Genomic DNA, 19,931 nt, shown 5'->3' with positions numbered 1-19,931 from the left:
GCACTTCAGCTTCTTGTGGCCAAATTGAGTATTACAAAAAAAAACAGCACATTTTTCACTTGCCTCCCAGGGAACATACGGGAAAAAAAATAAATAAACAATCACTCACAGATGGAAAAAACTTTGAAAAATGATCCTGGCAAAAAATAGATTTGTCACTTGCATTTCAGGGCTTCTGTGAACATGTCTAAAAGCTGAATACAAATTTGATTAGCAGAACGTTTTTTCTTTTTTACCACCCCATTAATCATCTCACATTTTTGTCTCTCTCACTGATGCATCGGTATTTACAGTCTAATAATTTAAGATATTATTTTCTGCTGAAGGAGAACGTTTACTTTTGATATTTTTAATCAATTTTAACTGCAAATACTTCTGGACTTCTACTTAAGTGGGATTGTGAATCCAGGACTTTAACTTGTAATTGTGTATTTTTACATTGTCGTGTTGAAACTTTGACACACAAGTAAAAGATCTGAGTACTTCTCCCGCCTCTTTCTATGTTGTCTTCTAATTGTGGCAAAAGGGAAACTTAATACAACATTATGAGCACGCAGAAGCCATGAATAATGTACACTGGCCTCTATTTCTGTTTTGCATCCTGTTTACCCTCCTGCCCTCTGTTTATACTGGACTTATTGAGCATTGCAACACTGAGCTATGAACTGTGATCAGAGGAAAGAAGTGCACACATTGTATCATTTTCTGTCTAATTTACAGCCTCTGCTCAGACATAGCGCTCTGATTCCATGTAGCCATGGTCTGTCGAACAGCAATTAGAGCTTTCCTAAATTAAATTCATCTGTGAAAGGGTTTTTTTTTAGTTACCCATAGATGAAAGCAGCTTTATTTATAGAAGACTGATAATAAGACTAACTCCCTGCTGTGGGGCGGAGTGAGATAAGAGTGAGAGCATAGAGGGAAAGTGTTTTGAGGAGGAGAGGAGGAGAGGGTTCTCACTCACCTCCGCATGGTGTTCCTGGTTCTGCTGGAGGACCTCTATGACTAACTCCGCCAGGCGAATTGTTTCCTCCAGCTTTTTGGCAGGCGTGACTAAGCGGCCTACGTTCTCTGAGACAAAAGGATGAGGGTGAGGGATGAGTGGTTAGTCAAGCACAGAGAAGGATTCCAGGGGGATTTTTATGACTATTCAGAAGATTTTTCCTTGTCTATATTTTTGACCGTTTGATGAAAGTATAAACACAGCGCTTACACTGTGATGTTTTACGTCTCATACACCCTAAACAAATAAAGCGTGTTCTCATTTATATGCATTTTAGGCTGCATGACATAAAGCAACATAAGTGATGTGTTTGTAGGATAATCAGATTAATGTTGGAGGAGTATCAGGCACAAGAATAGTGGCGCTGAGATGGAAGTGCAATGTGGCATCAAAAACATGCATTTTGTGAAGCGGTACTGAATAAGCCTTCTGTATAAGGAGCTGTCGCATGGCATTGGTCAAAAACACTCACTGAACACACACTGTAAACATAATTCATTACTATTGTTTCAAGCCTCCAAGATTTCCAATTCATATATTACTGATTCGAATCTAGGGCTTTGCGCTGCTATAAAGTGGAACTGATGAAAAGTGACAATAATTTCATCAATATCTGTGCAAATATTTTTCTAAAAATAAAGATGTAAAAATTTACTAAAATTACATTCATGGTATTTTTTTTACAATTATTTCAATACTTTTAAAAGACAATTTGTAGGGTACTCAGACATTTTTGACATGCTTTTTAGAATTATGATGAATTTCATCTTATTACATAATCTTTGACAATACTACACAAAATGACTTTCTTGAAGCAGGTCATAGATTTTACGGCTAAAGTCACCCTGACTCATTTCAGCAAAATGCCGAAGGTATTTGGTTCACAAGATGCTTAAAAATGTCATTGTCTCAAAAAGTCATCTTAAATTAATAAAACAGTTGCAGATCAATTGATTGAATTACCTTAGATTTGTTTTAATAAACGTATTTACAGTGTGATGCCGTTGTATCCGCTAAGGAATTGTGTGCTAAAAAGCTGTTTCTGCCTCCACTTATATGTAGCTGTTGACTTTGGTCTATAATTTGCAAAAGCTCCAAATCACTTGCTTGTACCTTTGCTGACAGAATGATCTGATAAGACAGTTACATGTCATGAAATGGGAATATTCAAAAGGTACGACTAAGTGAAATGATATGTGTAGAATTTGAACATGGAACTGAATGGCTACACAAATCAAAAGCACATAGATACATAACTCTACATAAAACATTAGCGATCTTATTAAACACTGCAGTTCTGTTGGGGGTTCTTTTATTGTTTTCACTATTATTTTACTAAGTGGTAGCGTTTTCTCAAAGGTTCCTCAGATATATCAGGCCAAACGAATTCATGGATCTATTTTTGCATCTTGGATGTGTAACAGAATAAAAAAACCCTGATCTGCCACTTTAGCTTCCGCCTTCAATTCTCATGTAAAGTCGATCATCAGGGGAAATCTGAGCTATCTAAAGAGCCGAGGTTATACTTCAGCGAATGTCTTCAGGGACATTTGATCAACACTAATGGATGGATCACATGGGTTTGTGTTACAAGAACCATATATCCTGTGGTCATAATGTCCTGTAGGGGAGAGCTCTCTGAAAACATGTATAAAGGTTTAGTCTGGAAGGAGCAGCACAGCACGCCTCTGTGGTTTCATGAGAACCATTAAGACATTACAATCAAAAACTGTATGCTATATATCCATTATGGCAATTAAAATGACACCAATTCTCCAATGTGTCGGACTACCATGGAAAATTAAAGGGCCAGTTCCCTGGTGGTATTTCTTCATGCAGATGGTTTCGGTTTACCTGCATTGTTTCAGGTATGGAAGTGTCAGAGGCGGATACCGGCAACCGGCTACAAATATTTTGGTTGGCTGGATGAGGTGGTCTGCATCTGGCCTAGGTTTTATGTTTTGTTGTCACCTGATGTAAATGGTTTTACATGGGCTTGTGTGATGGCTTTTAGCTTATGGTTTGTTTGTTTTTTTTTATCATAAAGTCTTATTTGTTTTTTTCATTTTATTATGTTTAATGTATTTTATTTTAGGTCTATGTTTCAAGACAAATGTCACCTCAGGGATAATAAAGTGAAATTGTGGATGAAGTGGAAGTAACAATAAAACCATAACTATCTGAATGACTGCATACGGACGTTTGTTTGTTTGTTTTATATGGTGGAACTGACCCTTTTACTATCCTAAATGACTAGTAAATTTGATTTAAGGTAATATATGACATTAAGAAAATGCATGTATGTATACGCTTCTCAAAAATACAGTCTTTAACTGAAATGTTTGTGTTGCATTTGATGAGGTTTACATTAATATGTTGCTTATGTCACTCTTATTTCTTTTTACTTTTTTTAGGCAAATATAAAACTTATTGTGTGAGATTGTATTACTCTATAATTGCTCATGCACAAATGTTGATTTGATATATTTACAACAACCTAACTAATCACATAATTATTCTGTGAACTGAATATTGGATGAAATCTCAAGTAAAGAAAATGAAACTTCTAGAACAAACAGAAATGAATCATATCTGGAATGATATAAAGTAATACAATCTCCACTGTGTTTACTTTATAGAAAGAGATGCTTAAAACATGGCAAGACATTTGAGAACTTGAATGAGTGTGTATATTACCAGTTTGTATAATATACTGTATGGAAGATGTACTACGGGTAAATTCTGTTCAAACATGCATATGTTCTGTATCTACTGACAAAATACATGTGTGTGAAGGGGGGAGGGGTTAAAGGTCTGTGTGTATGTACATGTATGTGTGCGCTGTGGCTAAACCACAAGCTAAACATGAGTTCACCTGGATCCTTTTGATCCTTTTGACCTTTCTCAACTTCAGCGAGAAAAAAAAGAGAGAAAAGATAAAGAGCAGATGTTTAGAATTAGCACGGTTCTAGGGTTATTGTCACGTTACAGGGGGAAAGCTCAGAGTTGTTATTCATCACCATGTGACCCTTTCAAAGAATCGGCTGGGACATTTTCAGCTCCAGGGAGTGGAGGTTTCTAGGCAACAGACAAACGTCACAAACACATAATAAAAACAGAAACACTGAAACATTACCCTGTGGAAAATTTGAAATTAAAATAGTGATAAGATGTTTGTTAACAAACAGACAAAAGCTTAGACTGTCGTAAACAGGTAGGACACACAAACAGCTGCCAGGATCATAGACAGGACACACTGAGTGACTTGGATTGATTTGAATCAAGGAAAAAAAAAAAACACAAACGGGAGCTGTTAAATCCAGACACCTTAGCCTGTCCTCCCCATACAAAAGCTCTGCCGACAGATGCTCCTTCACTATCTCTGGTGTCACAGTGGGGGGGGAGAAAAAAAAAAAAAAAAAAAAAAGCCTACCTGTTCGGTACAGCACACCACTGACACATGATCAGACCAAATGACTGGAGGAGATAACAATGTAAGCAATGTAAAAATGCATTCAAGTCAAAAGAATGGGTATCCAACCAAAAGAAAGAAGCTTACAGACCAGACTGCTCATTCATGTCCATCACAAACAGATGGTACCAAAAAAAGGACCCCAACTGATTCGGTGTGGTACTGCTCAGATCTCTCGAATGGTGCGCTCCCCACTCACTCTCACAGACAAAAGGCACAGATAAAAACAAGCATGGCAGGAGCAACATCTCTGAAGAAAGAGGAGAGGCAGGAGGGGGATGAGATGGAAGAGAAGGAGGAGGAGGAGAGAGACTAGGGGAGAGGATGATGAAGGTACTCACGGATGGTTAAATCCATCACTTGAGACGCCAAGCAGAAGACAGGGTGCTCATACATTTCCCTCTTTTTCCCTATAAAAAAGGATTGGGGCATGCAAGAGGCTGGGGTCAGAGGTGGGAAGGCTAGAGGTCAGAGGCTGATGGGAAGAGGGCTGTCCAGGTGAAAACGATATTCTGCTGGGCAGGAGGCCCGGTAGCAAAGTCCAATGTTTGGTTTGTTTTGAAGCAGACGTCTCACAAGGACAGTGGGAAGTAAATTCACATTGCATGGCAAGATAGTAAGGTTTAAATCCTTACTATCTTTAGCACCCTGAGGGATTTCTTTCAAAACATAAACAACATCAGAGTTCTCTATGTAAATATGCAAAGTGCATGTCAATGCATTTAATGAATATACTGGAAGAAAATACACAGCAAGGAAGAATAAGACATTATAAAATGTCTTGTCTTTGATGTAATTTTTGATATGTAATCCATGCCAATAAAGAAAGACCGTGTTGTTATGTCTCAAAGCACATGCAGGTGTCTGATGCTGGTTTGTCGGCGTTCAATCCCAGCATTCCTTTGGTTGTAAGCCACTTATCACATAGTAAAATTGTCAAATAAAGTGATAACTGTGGCAAAGCCAAGAACTGTGAGCAAGGAGAAAAAAAGCAGAGCAGACAGGGAGGGAGAAGGAGCAGAAGATAGTGGTCTTCAGCAAGAACATAAGACAGAGGTGACAGGAGAGCTGCTAGTATTTCAAGGCAGGAGGGTGTTAAGGGGGGCGGGCAGCATCAGCTGGAGGAATCAGAGAGGTAAAAGCTACACTGAGATAAAGGGAGAGGGGGAGTGTACATCGACTGGGAGCTGGGAATCAGGACATTCAGTTAGGCTGAACTCACAGTCCCATCATCAAAAGTCAGAGGCCAGTATACTACACAGCTTGAATAGTCAAGGCACAATGAGAGATCGGCACATTAACAGATTTCAGGGCTTTAGATTTGAATGCATTTTTACTCACACACCTCTACACAAAAGCCAACTTGACCTACAGAACAGCACAGAGCTAAAGCAGGCCTGAAACAAAGGAGAGAGTTATTGGACTGAGACAAAAAGTGTCCGACAATCTGTCACAGATAATTTGGGATGCCACAAATCATCTGGGATTCGGACACAGATATACCATAAATACCAAGAGAAATAAATAAATAAATAACAGTGACAAGTACAATCTCATACTGGAGTAGGAAAAAAGGACATTTGGGAATAGATGTGTAGTCCTTTGAAAAAAAAAATAAAAATAAAAAAGTGTCTCTTATTTTATTTCACACACAACCACAGACTGAGCACTTCAATCTGAAACCAAACAAAATGAATGCATTTCACGCACCGATATTTTAATGACCATTATGATTGTTTAGTGGATGTCTGTTTTTGATTAAGACATTCACACCAACAGTCATTATGTGATGTTGGGTTGTGTGTTTCTAGATACCTTCAATTTTGGCGTATTCTTTAATACGCTCGTAGTTGAGCTGGGCGGCCTGCTCCAAACACTTGCGGATCACTCCTTTAACTTCTTCTTGTGGAACTGGGGTCACAATGTCCTTCATCAGGACCTGCAGGACGCATTAAACAGGAATTGTGTAAGCTGTTTTTACTACATCATAGTTGTCCTTTCATGGGGTATAGAATTTTTTTTTTTTTTTTTTTTTTATTATTTACAAACCCTCTCCAGCAAAGATAAAGTGGCCTTCAGTGCACCCTCAGGACGACCGAAGGGGAAAAAATATCTACAAGATAAGATGTAGACACAAAAAGTAAACAGTGGAAAAATACCAATAGGCGTAATGTTTTGCAACTTGAGGTAATGTGCAGTTGGTGAGTTGGCAGTCACCTGAAATTTACAATCTGGTTTTCCAATATCACACGCAACCGCTCCTTGATGTCTTCAAAGCGCTCCTTCTCATCCACTTTCACTGTGCTCAGCCCGTCTGGCCTATATGAGGATCACACCCACATACTTTAACCCAGTTGAAACCCTGCAGAGGTTCAACTTATGCAACCTCTCATCTGAGTCCAACAGGAGCAACAAAAATAAAGAAAGAAAGAAAAAAAAGAAAAAAAGAAAAACACACTGGCTGACAGCTATCAGCTCCCCGGGAACTGACTGCAAATTGTGTGAGATTTGTTTCTTGAGTTCCATTTGTGTTACACATACAAATAATTGACAATGTCTCACCTTTGTTGCCCTTGACAGAGTGGTATATTGGAATCCTTTCTCTTTCTAAACTTGAATATGCGTACTCGTTTAGAGGCAGTGCGAGGATCTGGGCTTTGGGAGCTCTTTGGGGACATGAGGGCCTCATAGCCCAGCGGGCCCCAGTAATTGCTGCCCTCTCTGACTTTAACGGACGCATGGGAGGATGAATAATATGGACAGTAAGAGACTATGGCAACAAAGGACAGAGAGAAAAGAAAACAAAGAAAAATGGTAGAAAACAAGGAAATATATAGAGATATAGAATTGATTAACAACATAACACCAAAAGCTGCAAAAAACAAACATGACAATAACATAAAAACAACAGAACATAAATATGGCTAAATTACAAAGATGGAAGACAAACAGATTGATGTTTAAGGAGATTTTGTGTGTCCGCCTACTCTGTACAGTATATATGAGGTATCAGTTTGCCTAACAGATTAGAGTTTGTATTTGTTCAAAGGAGTTTTTAATGTCATTAGATCTTTATGTGCTTTCAGATCCTGTTCAGCAATGTCACGTACAAGGCACAAACATTTTAAAATAAGGGATTAGGGCACACCTGTTCCCATGGACATGGGAAGCACAAAAAGCGAAGCTGTAGTGAAGAAGAGTGGGGTCAATGATTGCCCCACTTTCTGCCCTTTCCAGCAGGTCACGCAAGTAACACAGATGTCTGTGACAACCTCGAACCCCGTTCCTGGCACAGTACTCGTCCAAGACAAACACCTGGCCCGGGCTGAACCATCCCTGCACAACACAAACACAGATGGCGATTTCATTACTGCATATCAGCTGGCAAGAGCAGCCCAGTACAATAAATGTATTACGCGGTGACACTGACCAAGCAGCAGAAGGTGTCATTGAGCCTGTGATCCAACGTGAGTCGCTGCACCATCTCAAAAAGCGAGGCGTGGTCAAAGCTACAGGGGTTAGCGGAGATAAACTCATCCATGCCATGTTTCTGAGCTCTGTCAGCGTCTATCCAGCCAACAGCACAGGGAAAAGCACACGGTTCAGAGGAGAAGACATCAGTGAGGCACAGGCAAAGTCTTCATCAAAACACAGAAACACCAGGGATTTTTTTTTTTTTGGTTACTTCTAAGGGCAAATTATAAACACTTACAGCTTACATTGTCAACTTGCATTATGTCAGACAGCGTAAAGAGATTTGATGTATTGGTGGATTCTCTCGATCTGAAGCTAAGCTCAGAGGGACGAGTGTCTCTACTGTATGTGCATGCATGAATCTTAATATGTCCCATCCCCTGATGTTTTGCAGGGGAAACACATTTTTACATATCCAAAACGTGTTTGAAGAAGTGCTGCTGGATAAAATCAAATGCATTCTGATTAATGTATTCAATAGATTCTGCCATTCGCGATTGTTGAACGTCACTCAGGTCCTGACAAATATTGAGACGTGTGCTAGAAAAAAGACACAAACATGGCAAAAGTGTCATTTATTTGAACACACTGTATAGCTACAGTATCAAATGCTAATTCAAGAAAAAAAAGCTAAGTTGTAAAAAAGTTATCGGCTGGAGGTTTGCAGATTTCTCTCCAGTTATAGAGGAATGTTTGTCTTGTTTCATAACTTTTGCCATTGACCTTCTCTGTATCAAGAGGATGTTCAGATTTTGAAAACACTAAAGCTTGTCTGTGAATTTCAATTAAGAAAGAACATTAGTAGCATTAAATTGTGTAAAAAATTTTATGAAACCTATAATGAAACTCAGTAAATATGGGTGATGAAAACATAGGTGAAATAAAATGTTTTTTTTTTTTTTACTTCTCTAAACAAAAATAGAAAACATCTTCTAACTAAACTGACCTTAACTTCTTGCTCTGTAAACAATAAAGCTTTCAGAGACAAAATCATGGGGACAAGGATGATTCAAAATAGATAAGAGATGCACGTCATGTCCTCTGTGTGAGTGACAGGTGTCATGTCCATGAGACACTGACATGAGTGATGATGATCTGGGGGGGAGGGTGGGAAGTGGAGGCCTGATCTTGGGTGAGCAGGGCTGGAGTATCAACAACTGACATCTTTCAACCTCCAGGTCAGTGAGAGGGGAGGGGGAGAGGGTGTAATACGGGCGCTAAACATTCACAAAAAATTGCTAAAAAAGGAACCTACAGAAGGTTACGGTTCAGGAAATTTGCTTATTTTTACTCCAATCTGAGAAGGAAAACCTGTGAGACAACAAGTAAAATGTGGACGATGGAAACAGAGATTGTTCAAGGAAGAAGTAAAGACAGGTACAGTAAGTCATAATGCGAAAGAGTAGAAGAGTTAACACATAAAGTCTAGAAACACTGAGCGAAGATAGTTAATGGCATTAGAGGTGAAGCCAGTGCCGGATGAGAGACGGTGAGAGACAGGATGAAAGAGGGTTTGGTGGGTGAGACAACCTCTTAATGGGACAAAGACAGTGGTCAGACAAGTGTTGGAAGAAACCGATGACCACAAGAGGAAGATTCACTCAGGGGCAAGTTACAAAGGAAGTGATGTTGTGGAGTAGTGTTGAGATAGTGGGAAAACATCCAAAGAGTGAACAGAAGGTGCCGGGGGTTGGGCTGTGACACACAGTGAGTGGGATATATCTCCTTTGGTTGGATTAAATGAAGAAATGGAGTTGAAGTCCAGAATACACTCAATACTACATTAACATTATCATAAGTTACAACAATGTCTTGTTAATTAGTTCAACCATGAATAAAAATTACCAAATTACCAAAGTGAATAGGCGAGTACTTTTGCATACATTTATAAATTATCACATGCTGGAGAACATTGTGACTTTTCATTGAGCTTTTAAATGTCATGCACATCTGCAGACCCATTTTCAAATTAGCATTTTTATTTTTTTTTTCCTTTTTTGGCATTCCTTTTTTTTTTTCTCTACGCATTTGCAAGTTGACAATACTTGAATATGTTGCAGTGTATTCATGATCTCTACAGAGCACACTAACAGGCATACCACTACCGGAGAACTCTAATAGGGTAGCAATACAATTTGGTGCAAGTACATGGGTAAATAGCATGAAGCCGACAGAGGCAAAACTGTATCATTCTCTGGGAGATGGGGGAAATGAATGAAAACTCCTGTATTTGTACAAAAGTATGGACACATGACACAGGTGTTCTCCTATTCAGGCAAACAAAAGGCAATCAAAAGAAATCAAAATGAGATCTCTCCTTTTCTGGAGGTGTAAAACCGGTCTAGCCTCTATCTACAAGCCCATCTACTGTAGGAGGAAGGAAGGGGGAGGGGGAGGAGACCGGAGTATTTTATCGTAAGAAGGGGCGGCATTAACTACTCCTTGTCTTTGGCATTCAGAATACTCCGCATACATATTTGCCAACTCTCATCAAGAAAAGTTCAAAGAAAAATAACTGAAAGCAATTGAGCCCTCTGAAGTAAAGCTTGATCAACACTTAGGAAGTGTAAAAACTAATTTCTCTAATGCATCACTTATATAGATATATTTTGAAACATAACATAACAACCTGCCATCACCAGTCACCCTGTATCCAAATTTCCATCTTTGAATGAACATCAGATTTTTCTAGGTCTCATCTAACTGCTATAAAAGAATTATCAGTTTGTTTTCAGCTCTTGAAATCATTACATTACTAATAAAAATAAATTAAATTTTAAATCTTTCTCATAACCTAAGAAATGTTTACCTGCTTTGTAATAGTAATAGTATGTCACATTTTATTACCACCTGGCTTTACTCTGAGGGGTCCCATAACCAATATGAATAAAGAGAGAAGGCAATTATGCAGGAACAACTTTAATATCAACTTTAACCATTACTGAGTCAAATAATATGTTCTTAGAATAAAATACATGCATCCTATGCTGGCACGAATGGATGCTTATACTTTGATCCTCAAGTAGAGGTCGTCAAAAACAAAAAAAGTTATCAACTAATATCTAAGACATGAAGCGAGACGTGAAAAAGGAGAAGAGGGAAAGAAGAGAGAAAGAACGTTGCATTTGTCAGATAATCAGCGGGGATTATCTGAGCTGTGCCGGCTACAGGGAAGCACTTACCCTTGAGTCCAGCTAGAAGACAGCAGGGTAAGAAGGGACAAACCAGAATAACATAAAGACTAGCAACAAGGCTGGAGGAGAGCAATCACGAAAGACCCTGACCTAGCAGCTGCATTACTCAAGAAGGGTACAGGCAAAGCATGAAGAAGAAAACACAACTCAAAAACAACAACCTATACCAACATGAGAGTTTGTGGGCGGTGGTGTGTGAGTACATGTGAGGATATGTGAACTTGACAACAAATGCTGAGGCATATTAGAGAGAGAAAGAGGGAGACAGAGACAGAGAGGGAGAGAGAGAGAGAGAGAGAAAGAGAGAGAGAGAGAGAGAGAGAGAGAGAAAGAGAGAGAGAGAGAGAGGAAAGAGAGAGAGAGAGAGAGAAAGAGACAGAGAGAGAAAGAGAGAGAGAGAGAGAGAGAGAAAGAGAGAGAGAGAGGGAAGAAAAGAGAGAGAGAGAGAGAGAGACAGAGACAGAGACAGAGGCAGGAAGAGAGAATTTACGATCCTCATCACTCCACTGCAGTTTATTTATTCTGGATTCTGGACAAGTACTTAAGGAGTCGAGAGCTACACGTTAAGTACTGTCACTCGGTCTAACTGCAGATAAAACAGAAGGCTCACTTTTAAAAGGGACATTGGCAAACACATACACCTACACGACGAAGTAAAACTCAACAGTCACTTTTATGTGTAAAAGATGCCTGTGTCTTTTTTAAAAGGAAAGAGACTATGAAGGTCCTGGAAAGGCTAGGTGAAAATGACGGAAGTGTTTTCAACAATGTGAAAAATTATCACAATTTTAGCAATAAATCTTGACATGCTTTAAAGGAGCACTCCAGTTATTTTACATAAAGATCAATCAACTTGTCATGGTTAGTACTACTGAACCTTGGTTTCCATCCAAATGTAGCACAATTTTTTAACCAAATTTCCAGAGAAACTGCAAAATAAAATGCAAATTAAAGTGCATTTTTGTCCACTCCTCCTTGTGAATATTAGGAGCTGGGCAGAGATAACAGAGATAAACAGTTGGTAGAGTTTTGTGCCTTTAGACTATTGCAGAAAAAAAGGGCCCAACGAGATGACGTCATTAAAAGAGCGCCAGTCAAAACGGTGAAAACATTTTTTCAGAAAGCAAGATGGACATGTGGCAGCAGAAAATTCAGTGGATGTTTAAGTCATATGCAACATGTACATTATGATTTATTTTATTTATAAGTAAGTCTGTTGCCATTGCACTTTGTCACATTTTTGCTTTCATCAGTACGCCAACATTTCCACTCTAAAACTCTTAATATGTCAGGTTTTTTCCCGAATTTCATACATAAATTAAGAATTTGTATGAAAACAGGTGCATGCAAACACACCTTCTGAAAGCTGTCGTATAGTGTCTTCTGTGGCTCTAGAGGCGCTTTGTCAAATTAAAAAAAAATAACAATAGTGAAGTCACATAGAAGACCACAAACTTATAACGTTTGTGTCTACCGGACAAAAGACCAGTGAATTTTGGATCTTAACCAATAGTTGGGGCTGAAAGTCAGAACATCTCAGCCTCTTTAATGATGACAATCTTCTTTTCTTGTCTCTCACAAGTCCCCCAACTTTATGGAAATTGCTGGAGTACCCCTTTAAGCCACCTTTGGAGATTTTGGCCAGTATGATATATGTTGTATTTTCAGTATCTATTATACAGAAAATCCAACACAATAAGCTCGTCTACATTTATTAGAACGTTTACGGTGTGTGATGTTGACTAAACCACTTTCTAGTATGGAACTGGTTAAAAAAAAAACTATTTCAAATGTGTGCAGATCACTCAGAACCTTCATAGGACTCTTGTTTTCCATCAGTCCACTGCAGCAGAGTCAGGAGGGCTGTGTATGTTATGGTCCCAGTGCCATTCAAGACCACCAGGGGGTGAAACATGTACGCGTGGTGTGCCACAATGTTTCAGGGAGGGGATAGGAGGTCTGTGCCACTGTGAGGAGGCTTTGAATGGCAACAGCTGGCATCAGAGTCGTCAACTAACCACAAGAACGATCACATACTGGACAAAGAAACCAATGGAGAAACAACATAGAATTTATGTGATAGGATTCTGAGTAACTGGTCCAATTCAAGTAGTTGATATAGTTCCATTACAATGATACGATTAACAGAGAGTGACATAAACTTGGGGCTTTTTACAACTAGTATTATTACTAGTACTACTACTACTGATATTATTATTATTGTGACCCTAGGTGTTAGTTTTTTAGTGTTTGTGTTGAATGCCAATTATTTTTTCTACCATCCTTCTGAGAAAAAAAATTAAAAAAAATATTCATTAGAGTTGGAAAAGAAATTATTCTTAATCTGTCAAAAGATGCACACAAAAAAAACATGTTTTGTTCTGAATAGCAGGATCTATTATTGTGGATTGTTAAGCAGTATGTGACATTAAGTTAGAAAGGTTAGTGTTGTTATGAGAAAAAAATACACTAGTTAGAACTTCTGGTCTACAATAAGAAGAAAATGACTGACAGAATAGGCCAAAAACCAACTAGAGTATATACAGATTGTGTGAAGAGAAGCGTTGGTGGCTGAATTTGTGGTGATACTTACAAAAAATATCGTAATCCCTTCTTTAATGAGGGGGGACACAGGAGACGGTTACAACAGAAGTTGGTACAGATGCCACACTACTGTAACAGCCTTACCTTCACTTTGCTACCTGACCTGTGGGCTGCTTAGAGGTGCAAGTACATTGACAGATTGGTTAATACTTTAGACATGTCTGGCTTGGCCATCATTCAGTTACAGGGGAACAATCTGAGAAACTGTCTCAGAGCCACGGCTGCCTTCACAGCTGCCCTCTAGAGCTACGACTGGATTAAAACAGGCCTACGGTTAGGACAAGAGCAGCACACCCTGGCACTGTCAGTCTGGATTCAACCCCAGCAGGCTTGAATGTTCAAATCTTACGTGTGGTGACCTATTTAGTTTTTATACAAAGTTTGCACGCCATATCCTGCTGCTGTATGATAAGTCTTTTTCGGGTTGGTTGGTCCTTGTGAATAGACTGATGGAATAGCATGGAATTGCACCTTTAAACACTGTGGGAGTGGTGACAATGAGTGGAAGTCCATCAGATGCTGGAGGGATCTGTGAGAGATCAAGGCATGTGTGTGCGTGCTTGTGTGTTAGTTCTACCAGCAAGTTTTGTGACTGCAGTGTGGAGCGCATGGCGTGAGACATTTATGGGTTAGAGCTTTCACTGCTTTGTGGATGGAAACTGCTTTCTGCTTAAGTGACCGTGTTGCGTTTCGGGCTACTTACAGAACTGAGAAATGGGAGCATCCATTTGGGCTGAGGCACCCCCTTTGGAGTTAAGTTTCTGGACCTGAGTGGGTGGGACGGGCTTGTGGGACTGGCCAGTGGCGCGATACATGGCCTGGACCCACAGGATGCGGTCCTGCTCATCATCACTTGCAAAGATCACAGTGTCACCTTCCTTCACTGCATTGAAGAAAGCCCGGCCACCATCCAAGCCTGAGACAGAGGGATGATCAAGTACATGTGATTATTTTTTTCTTTTTCTTTCAATGTATGCGTATGTGTGTACCTGTAGTTGCATAGGTGTGCTCTCTCACCTGGCTGGGGGTCACTGTAGTCCACAGTATACCCATCCAGCTGGAGAAGTTCCTGTGGCTCTGACTTTTTCTCTCTGTAGCTACACATGGCGAATGTATACTGACTCACCTACAGAACAAAAGACTCAACGTCACTTCAACCACCCACAGAAAAAATTAGGGGATTGAATTCTGTATCGTTCGTGAGTAATGACATTTAAAGAAATACTCAATGATTTTTATAATACAATAAGAACAGTCTACTTATTCCCCTGCATATTGGTGAAATATAAATCGACCTTGTGGTCTAATACAGTTTGGAGTAACAATACTAATACTTGCAGTTCATACAAATATCCTTGAGAAGCTCAATATTGTGACTCAGTAGGTTTAAATTTATCTTTAAAGCCCACTAATGGGCTAAAAACCTCAAGAGCAATGACCTCAACTAAGGGTCACTACTTCTTCAATTTGGCTAAACACTGTTTATTTCAAAGATAACCCACCTGCACAAGGACAAAGAAACGCTTCTTCCAGCGCTTCCACACATTCTTCCCAAAAGCCCACAGATACCTGTCAAAACATCATCCACACACAAGGAGACAAATACCAGACCGCCAGTCATAAAAAACACTAATTATTGAATGTATCTGGCACACAGATACAGGTCATTATATTTGATATAAAAAATGTGGTTTGCTACAGAAATGAGAAAAGTTGATCCAAGTCCTTTAGCCAAACAGCATAAGGGGCATTGTAATAGAATTTGATTAATGGTGCCTTCAATATTTTGAGCTTTCTGGCACCTTTTAATTAAAATAAAAATCTGAACTACACCCTAATGTCCACCAGGGGGAGTGGTGCCCTTCACAGTATTTTTCCATGGTACGTGACTAGAAATGAGGCCAAGAAGCTGAGAGGGCGAGGAGTTCTATAAGAAAGACATGGAAAATGAAAGGCACATGGGAACATCACTAGATGGTTTACATCACAGCGTCTCTCTTACCCGCAGTGTTTCATGTTCTGTGGTTTGTCCATACGTATGGCCAGTTTGATCTTGAGATCTTGGTCGGGGCAAGCCTTGGTCACAGTCATCTTATGGAGCTCTGACTGCTTCGGGCTGTTAGGGGTGGGGTGGAGGACAACCTGAACTCAAATGAAAAGAGAGTGTATGAAGTCAGACACCATAATTATTAGTGCTGATATCCAGGAGGTAAATCTTTGATCTCATCCTGTGCAACATTCAGCAACACCAATCAGTGTGTTTGCAAGGGCTGGTGATTATGTGTGTGTTTCATATTTTTTGAAAGTGTGAGAGTAACGTGAGTCAGTGACGAGAAACAGAGCAACGCTTCTGCTCTGCCTCCCCGAAGAGGAGGCCTAATCTCTCTTTGCTGAGTTAAAGAGCTTTGAGGAAGCCTGCTTTCCTGCCAACGCTGCTGCAGTGGGAGATCAAAGAGCCTCGTCACAGCCAAGGTCACTGCCATTACAGAGGCGTCGGCCCAAACGCAAACCAGCAACGCCACCTTCCTTAACCAACTATCACAGTAACCTTAAACATTTACACTTCAGGACAGTGCAGGGTGGAGGACTGAGAAAACTTTCCGCTATCTCTACGTTCGAGTCGGAGACACTAAATAACGTTCGAAAACTGGAAATCTGTTGTTAGCAATGGGAAAAGAAGTTCTTTCTTTAAATCAGCCTACTCCTGTACTTACGAGATAAGTACAGCAGTAGAATTGATTTGTGTTCTCCTCAAAGAAAGTGAGCAATTTGTGAAAGTATAAAAATGAGAAGTGTTTGGGAGCGCACAAATGCGTTATTGTTTGCTCCTTCAGTATTTGCAAAAATGCTCAGACAAAAAACTAAATTCAGTGGGACTAGGGCAGAGATTGTCAATACAAAAGATTTTCTCATTTTGACAAGTTGACCTCATGTTTAACTTGTAAAAAAATGTAAAGGTCACATTTAGGTAGTAGTACACTAGAGACTCAGTTTAGCTTATTAAAATCAAATGTCACACAGTTACAGCTTCAGCTGAACACAAACTTCAGTAAGACACACAAACCCACAACAAAGTGCTTGTGAATCTGAGGATTGACCAAAGAGGCTGGAATTTGTGCAAATGCATGTTTGGTGTTCCTTTATGTGATATGTTGAGTCCTGATTTTCACCGCTGTGTTGAGAGTTGAGATCAGAGAATTTTTACACTGGTAATAATAGTAAATGAAAAGAAGTGTTACCCTGCCCAGTTCTTTGTCCTCCAGTGCCAGCACCCCTGTGCTCTCTGTAAACAGTTTCACCTTGACAGCAGGCAGAGGGTGTGTGGTGGTGAAGTCCCCTTGGGTCCCCCAGCTGAAAGACACAACAAAAGACACTCCAGAGGTTAGCTACCATGACAGCGTGATAGCAGAGTGTTCCCACACAATGACTTCATCTGCAGCAATCACGGCAACACTTTTACTTGTCAGTAAAAAGCTAATGTCTGAAAGAGTGAATTCACCTTCTTCTCAACATTTTCCAACTTAAATCACATTAAAAAAAAAAAAGTTCAGCAAACAACATCAATCAAAAGAAATAAAATCCCAGTTTTGAGATTGTTTAATACAGCCTCGAAGTGGCATCTGACAGGTTTGAGGCCACAGGGATTGCTGTATACAACAGAGGCAATGCATTGTTTATGGACACACACACACACGCTCACAAAAACACACAGCAGTATATCTTTTTATTATAGAAGAAAGATGATGGGGGACTGACTAGAAATCTTTTATAGAAGACGGCATACTGCAGAGTCACACAGATCTACTAGACGTCAAAGTCAGAAGAAAACCACAGAAGCTAACACACACACTTTCTTCCTCTGCCTCACTGTCACTTGTTCTAAATGCATTGCTGCTATTTATGTACCAGACATCCTTAAGGCTGCACGTGGCAAGATTTTTTTTTTTTTTTTAACAACAAAACACCCGTCTTATCAGCCAAAATTATTTTGTGGGTCTGCAATGGAGAGCAGCACAGAAATGCCACAGACTGGCTAAAATTAACTTCTGTTGTCAAGCGTATTGTACTAATTTATCCCTTAACACGGACATGTCTCAAAAGCAAGACAATTCATTACTATAGCATCTTTCAAATGGAAAAGGTAATTCAAAGTGTTATGCAAATGACATAACAATGCATTAAAACTACATTAAAAGAAAATGAGAATGGGATCTATTTATTTAGAACTAAATGTAGTATCATACAAAAATTTAAAAAGATTAATAGACAAAGAAATAAAAGTTTTGTTAAGAGTTTTGCATATCATATAACCAAATCAGATCACAGTTATTTCATGTACCACACCACACCAGTACATCACACACCTTGCTACATGTAACATACTTAAGCTCACATTCACACTGAGAGGCATTCAAGAGTCCAGCTGACCTGTATGTAATTATAACTAGAGAAGAAACCAAAGCACCTGGAGGAAACCCACCCAAACATGGGGGAGAGACCAGGGTCAAAATAATTTGGCCCCAGGACTGTAGTAGTATGAATCTAAATTTGAAGAACATCGTCACATTTTTTTCAGTTCTGCCTTAAAACAAAACCAATGTCAATGTGTACACTTTAAGAGTTATTAGTCACTGGAATTGTTCCTCCTTTGCATACAGGCTGCAAGGAGATCCTTTTATAAAGTGATTTGAATCTAAGTAACAACTGAAATCCTCAGTCCTTGTTCAATGCAAAATTGACTTTGAAAGTACACTAGAAACTAACATGACTCTTCCCCCGACTGACTCAGTTGAATCAAGTGGGTTATCTTCCAGATTTTATTTTAGAACAAATTGCCTCTTGGTGTTCACAGACAGTGGCTTAGGGACAACTCTATGAATGTCCCTGAGTGGCCCAGGTAGAGCCCTGACTTGAACCCAATCGAACATCTCTGGAGAGACCTGAAAATGGCTGTCAACAGACGGTCCTCATCCAACCTGACAGAGCTTGAGAGGATCTGCAGAGAAGCACGTCAGAAAATCGCCAAATCCAGATGTGCAAAGCTTGTCACGTCACACCTCGGGAGACTTGAGGCTGTAATCGCTGAAACATTTCTAAAATTCTGTTGTCACTTTGTCATTATGGGGTAAAATGTAAAATGTTTTTCTAATTCTACCATAAGGCTGCAACATAATAAAATGTGAAAAAATTGAAGAGGTGTGAACACTTTCTGAATGCTATGTATTTATCTTACCGACATGGTATTCATCATCAAAGTCCTGGCAAGAGAGTAAATAAGTGTATTTCCCAAAAGTTCTTACTATACCTTTAGAAAAATGGGCCTCTTTGTGGCTAGTATGGACAGGAGGAATGATTAAAGTGACCAACAGTGCTTTACACATATGGGCATGTGAATATTGCTTTAAGACAGACGTGGAAAAAATGTAAGTCGATCCTTTTAGTGCAAATCACTAATAATGACTAAAGCTCATAAGCCAGCTACGCCTTCACAAGCCCAAAGGAATGCGAATGCAGTTTACTGTAATCATGTTACACAACATATATGCGCTTTTGTTACATCTCGCTGCTATCTGCGGCTGCCAACATGTCATGCTGCCATGTGCTGCTTTAGGAATATAATAGAAATGCCTGAATTCTCTCTCTGCAGTGATGTAAGGAGGACATGGTGTCAATTTTCCCCCTTGGAAAGCTGTTTTTCTTGTAACAACTTCTAACATTCATAATTAATTGCAACTTAATGTACATAAAGATGCCGCAGTTCCGACGTGTGCAGAGCAGAGAAGCTGCTGACGGTGAGGAGCTGGTGGTGTGTTGTGTTGATGTCAGATGGAAGCATTGTACTGGCATGAAGGTGACCTTGTGGATCAATCTAAGGTCTGTTAATGGATGTGACAGTGTTGTGCTCTGACGGCTCTTTCTCCAAAATATATGAAAGCCCCTGTGTGCAGCAGAATTGCTAGACAATAACAAAATTATAATTCTCAGGGAAACATTAACTATATCAACCATTTAATCAATTCATCAGAGCAAAGTGCAAATATACAGTAGTTAGCTAAATATCAGTCTGAGCACAGTTACCAAATACAAGCAATTAATGTATGCAAATAACCTGCAGTAGTATGTACATTAATACATGTATCTCATGAGTATTTATGTGTTCTATCTGTGTGTAAGTACCCACCCC

At 39.5% G+C, this 19,931-nt stretch overlaps 1 protein-coding gene across 14 annotated transcripts in view; it reads right to left on the bottom strand.

The window, feature by feature from the left end:
* Positions 1-19,931, bottom strand: part of cadpsb (Ca2+-dependent activator protein for secretion b) — a 66,795-nt gene that overhangs the window by 15,117 nt on the left and 31,747 nt on the right. For 4 of the 14 annotated variants that reach the window (XM_023414274.1, XM_087176046.1, XM_023414277.1 and 1 more), the window contains exons 7-19: positions 16,987-17,098; positions 15,750-15,889; positions 15,250-15,316; positions 14,765-14,873; positions 14,451-14,663; positions 11,132-11,143; positions 7,906-8,042; positions 7,624-7,811; positions 6,693-6,794; positions 6,525-6,588; positions 6,291-6,414; positions 3,879-3,911; positions 965-1,071 (exon numbers count right to left, since the gene is read on the bottom strand). In XM_023414274.1, coding sequence (XP_023270042.1) covers positions 965-1,071; positions 3,879-3,911; positions 6,291-6,414; positions 6,525-6,588; positions 6,693-6,794; positions 7,624-7,811; positions 7,906-8,042; positions 11,132-11,143; positions 14,451-14,663; positions 14,765-14,873; positions 15,250-15,316; positions 15,750-15,889; positions 16,987-17,098 — 1,408 coding nt within the window. Of the gene's footprint in view, positions 1-964; positions 1,072-3,878; positions 3,912-4,816; positions 4,886-6,290; positions 6,415-6,524; positions 6,589-6,692; positions 6,795-7,037; positions 7,197-7,623; positions 7,812-7,905; positions 8,043-11,131; positions 11,144-14,450; positions 14,664-14,764; positions 14,874-15,249; positions 15,317-15,749; positions 15,890-16,986; positions 17,099-19,931 lie in introns of all 14 variants that reach the window. The other 10 variants (XM_087176049.1, XM_023414282.1, XM_023414284.1 and 7 more) reach the window with 5 other exon arrangements.

The sequence above is a fragment of the Seriola lalandi genome, unplaced genomic scaffold (assembly GCF_002814215.2).
Source record: "Seriola lalandi dorsalis isolate HSWRI2012SDOR001 ecotype SW California unplaced genomic scaffold, Sedor1 jcf7180002054522, whole genome shotgun sequence".
In the NCBI taxonomy this organism is placed as follows: domain Eukaryota; kingdom Metazoa; phylum Chordata; class Actinopteri; order Carangiformes; family Carangidae; genus Seriola; species Seriola lalandi.
Note: the sequence above shows the minus strand (reverse complement) of the source record. Positions and strands in the feature narration are given on the sequence as shown.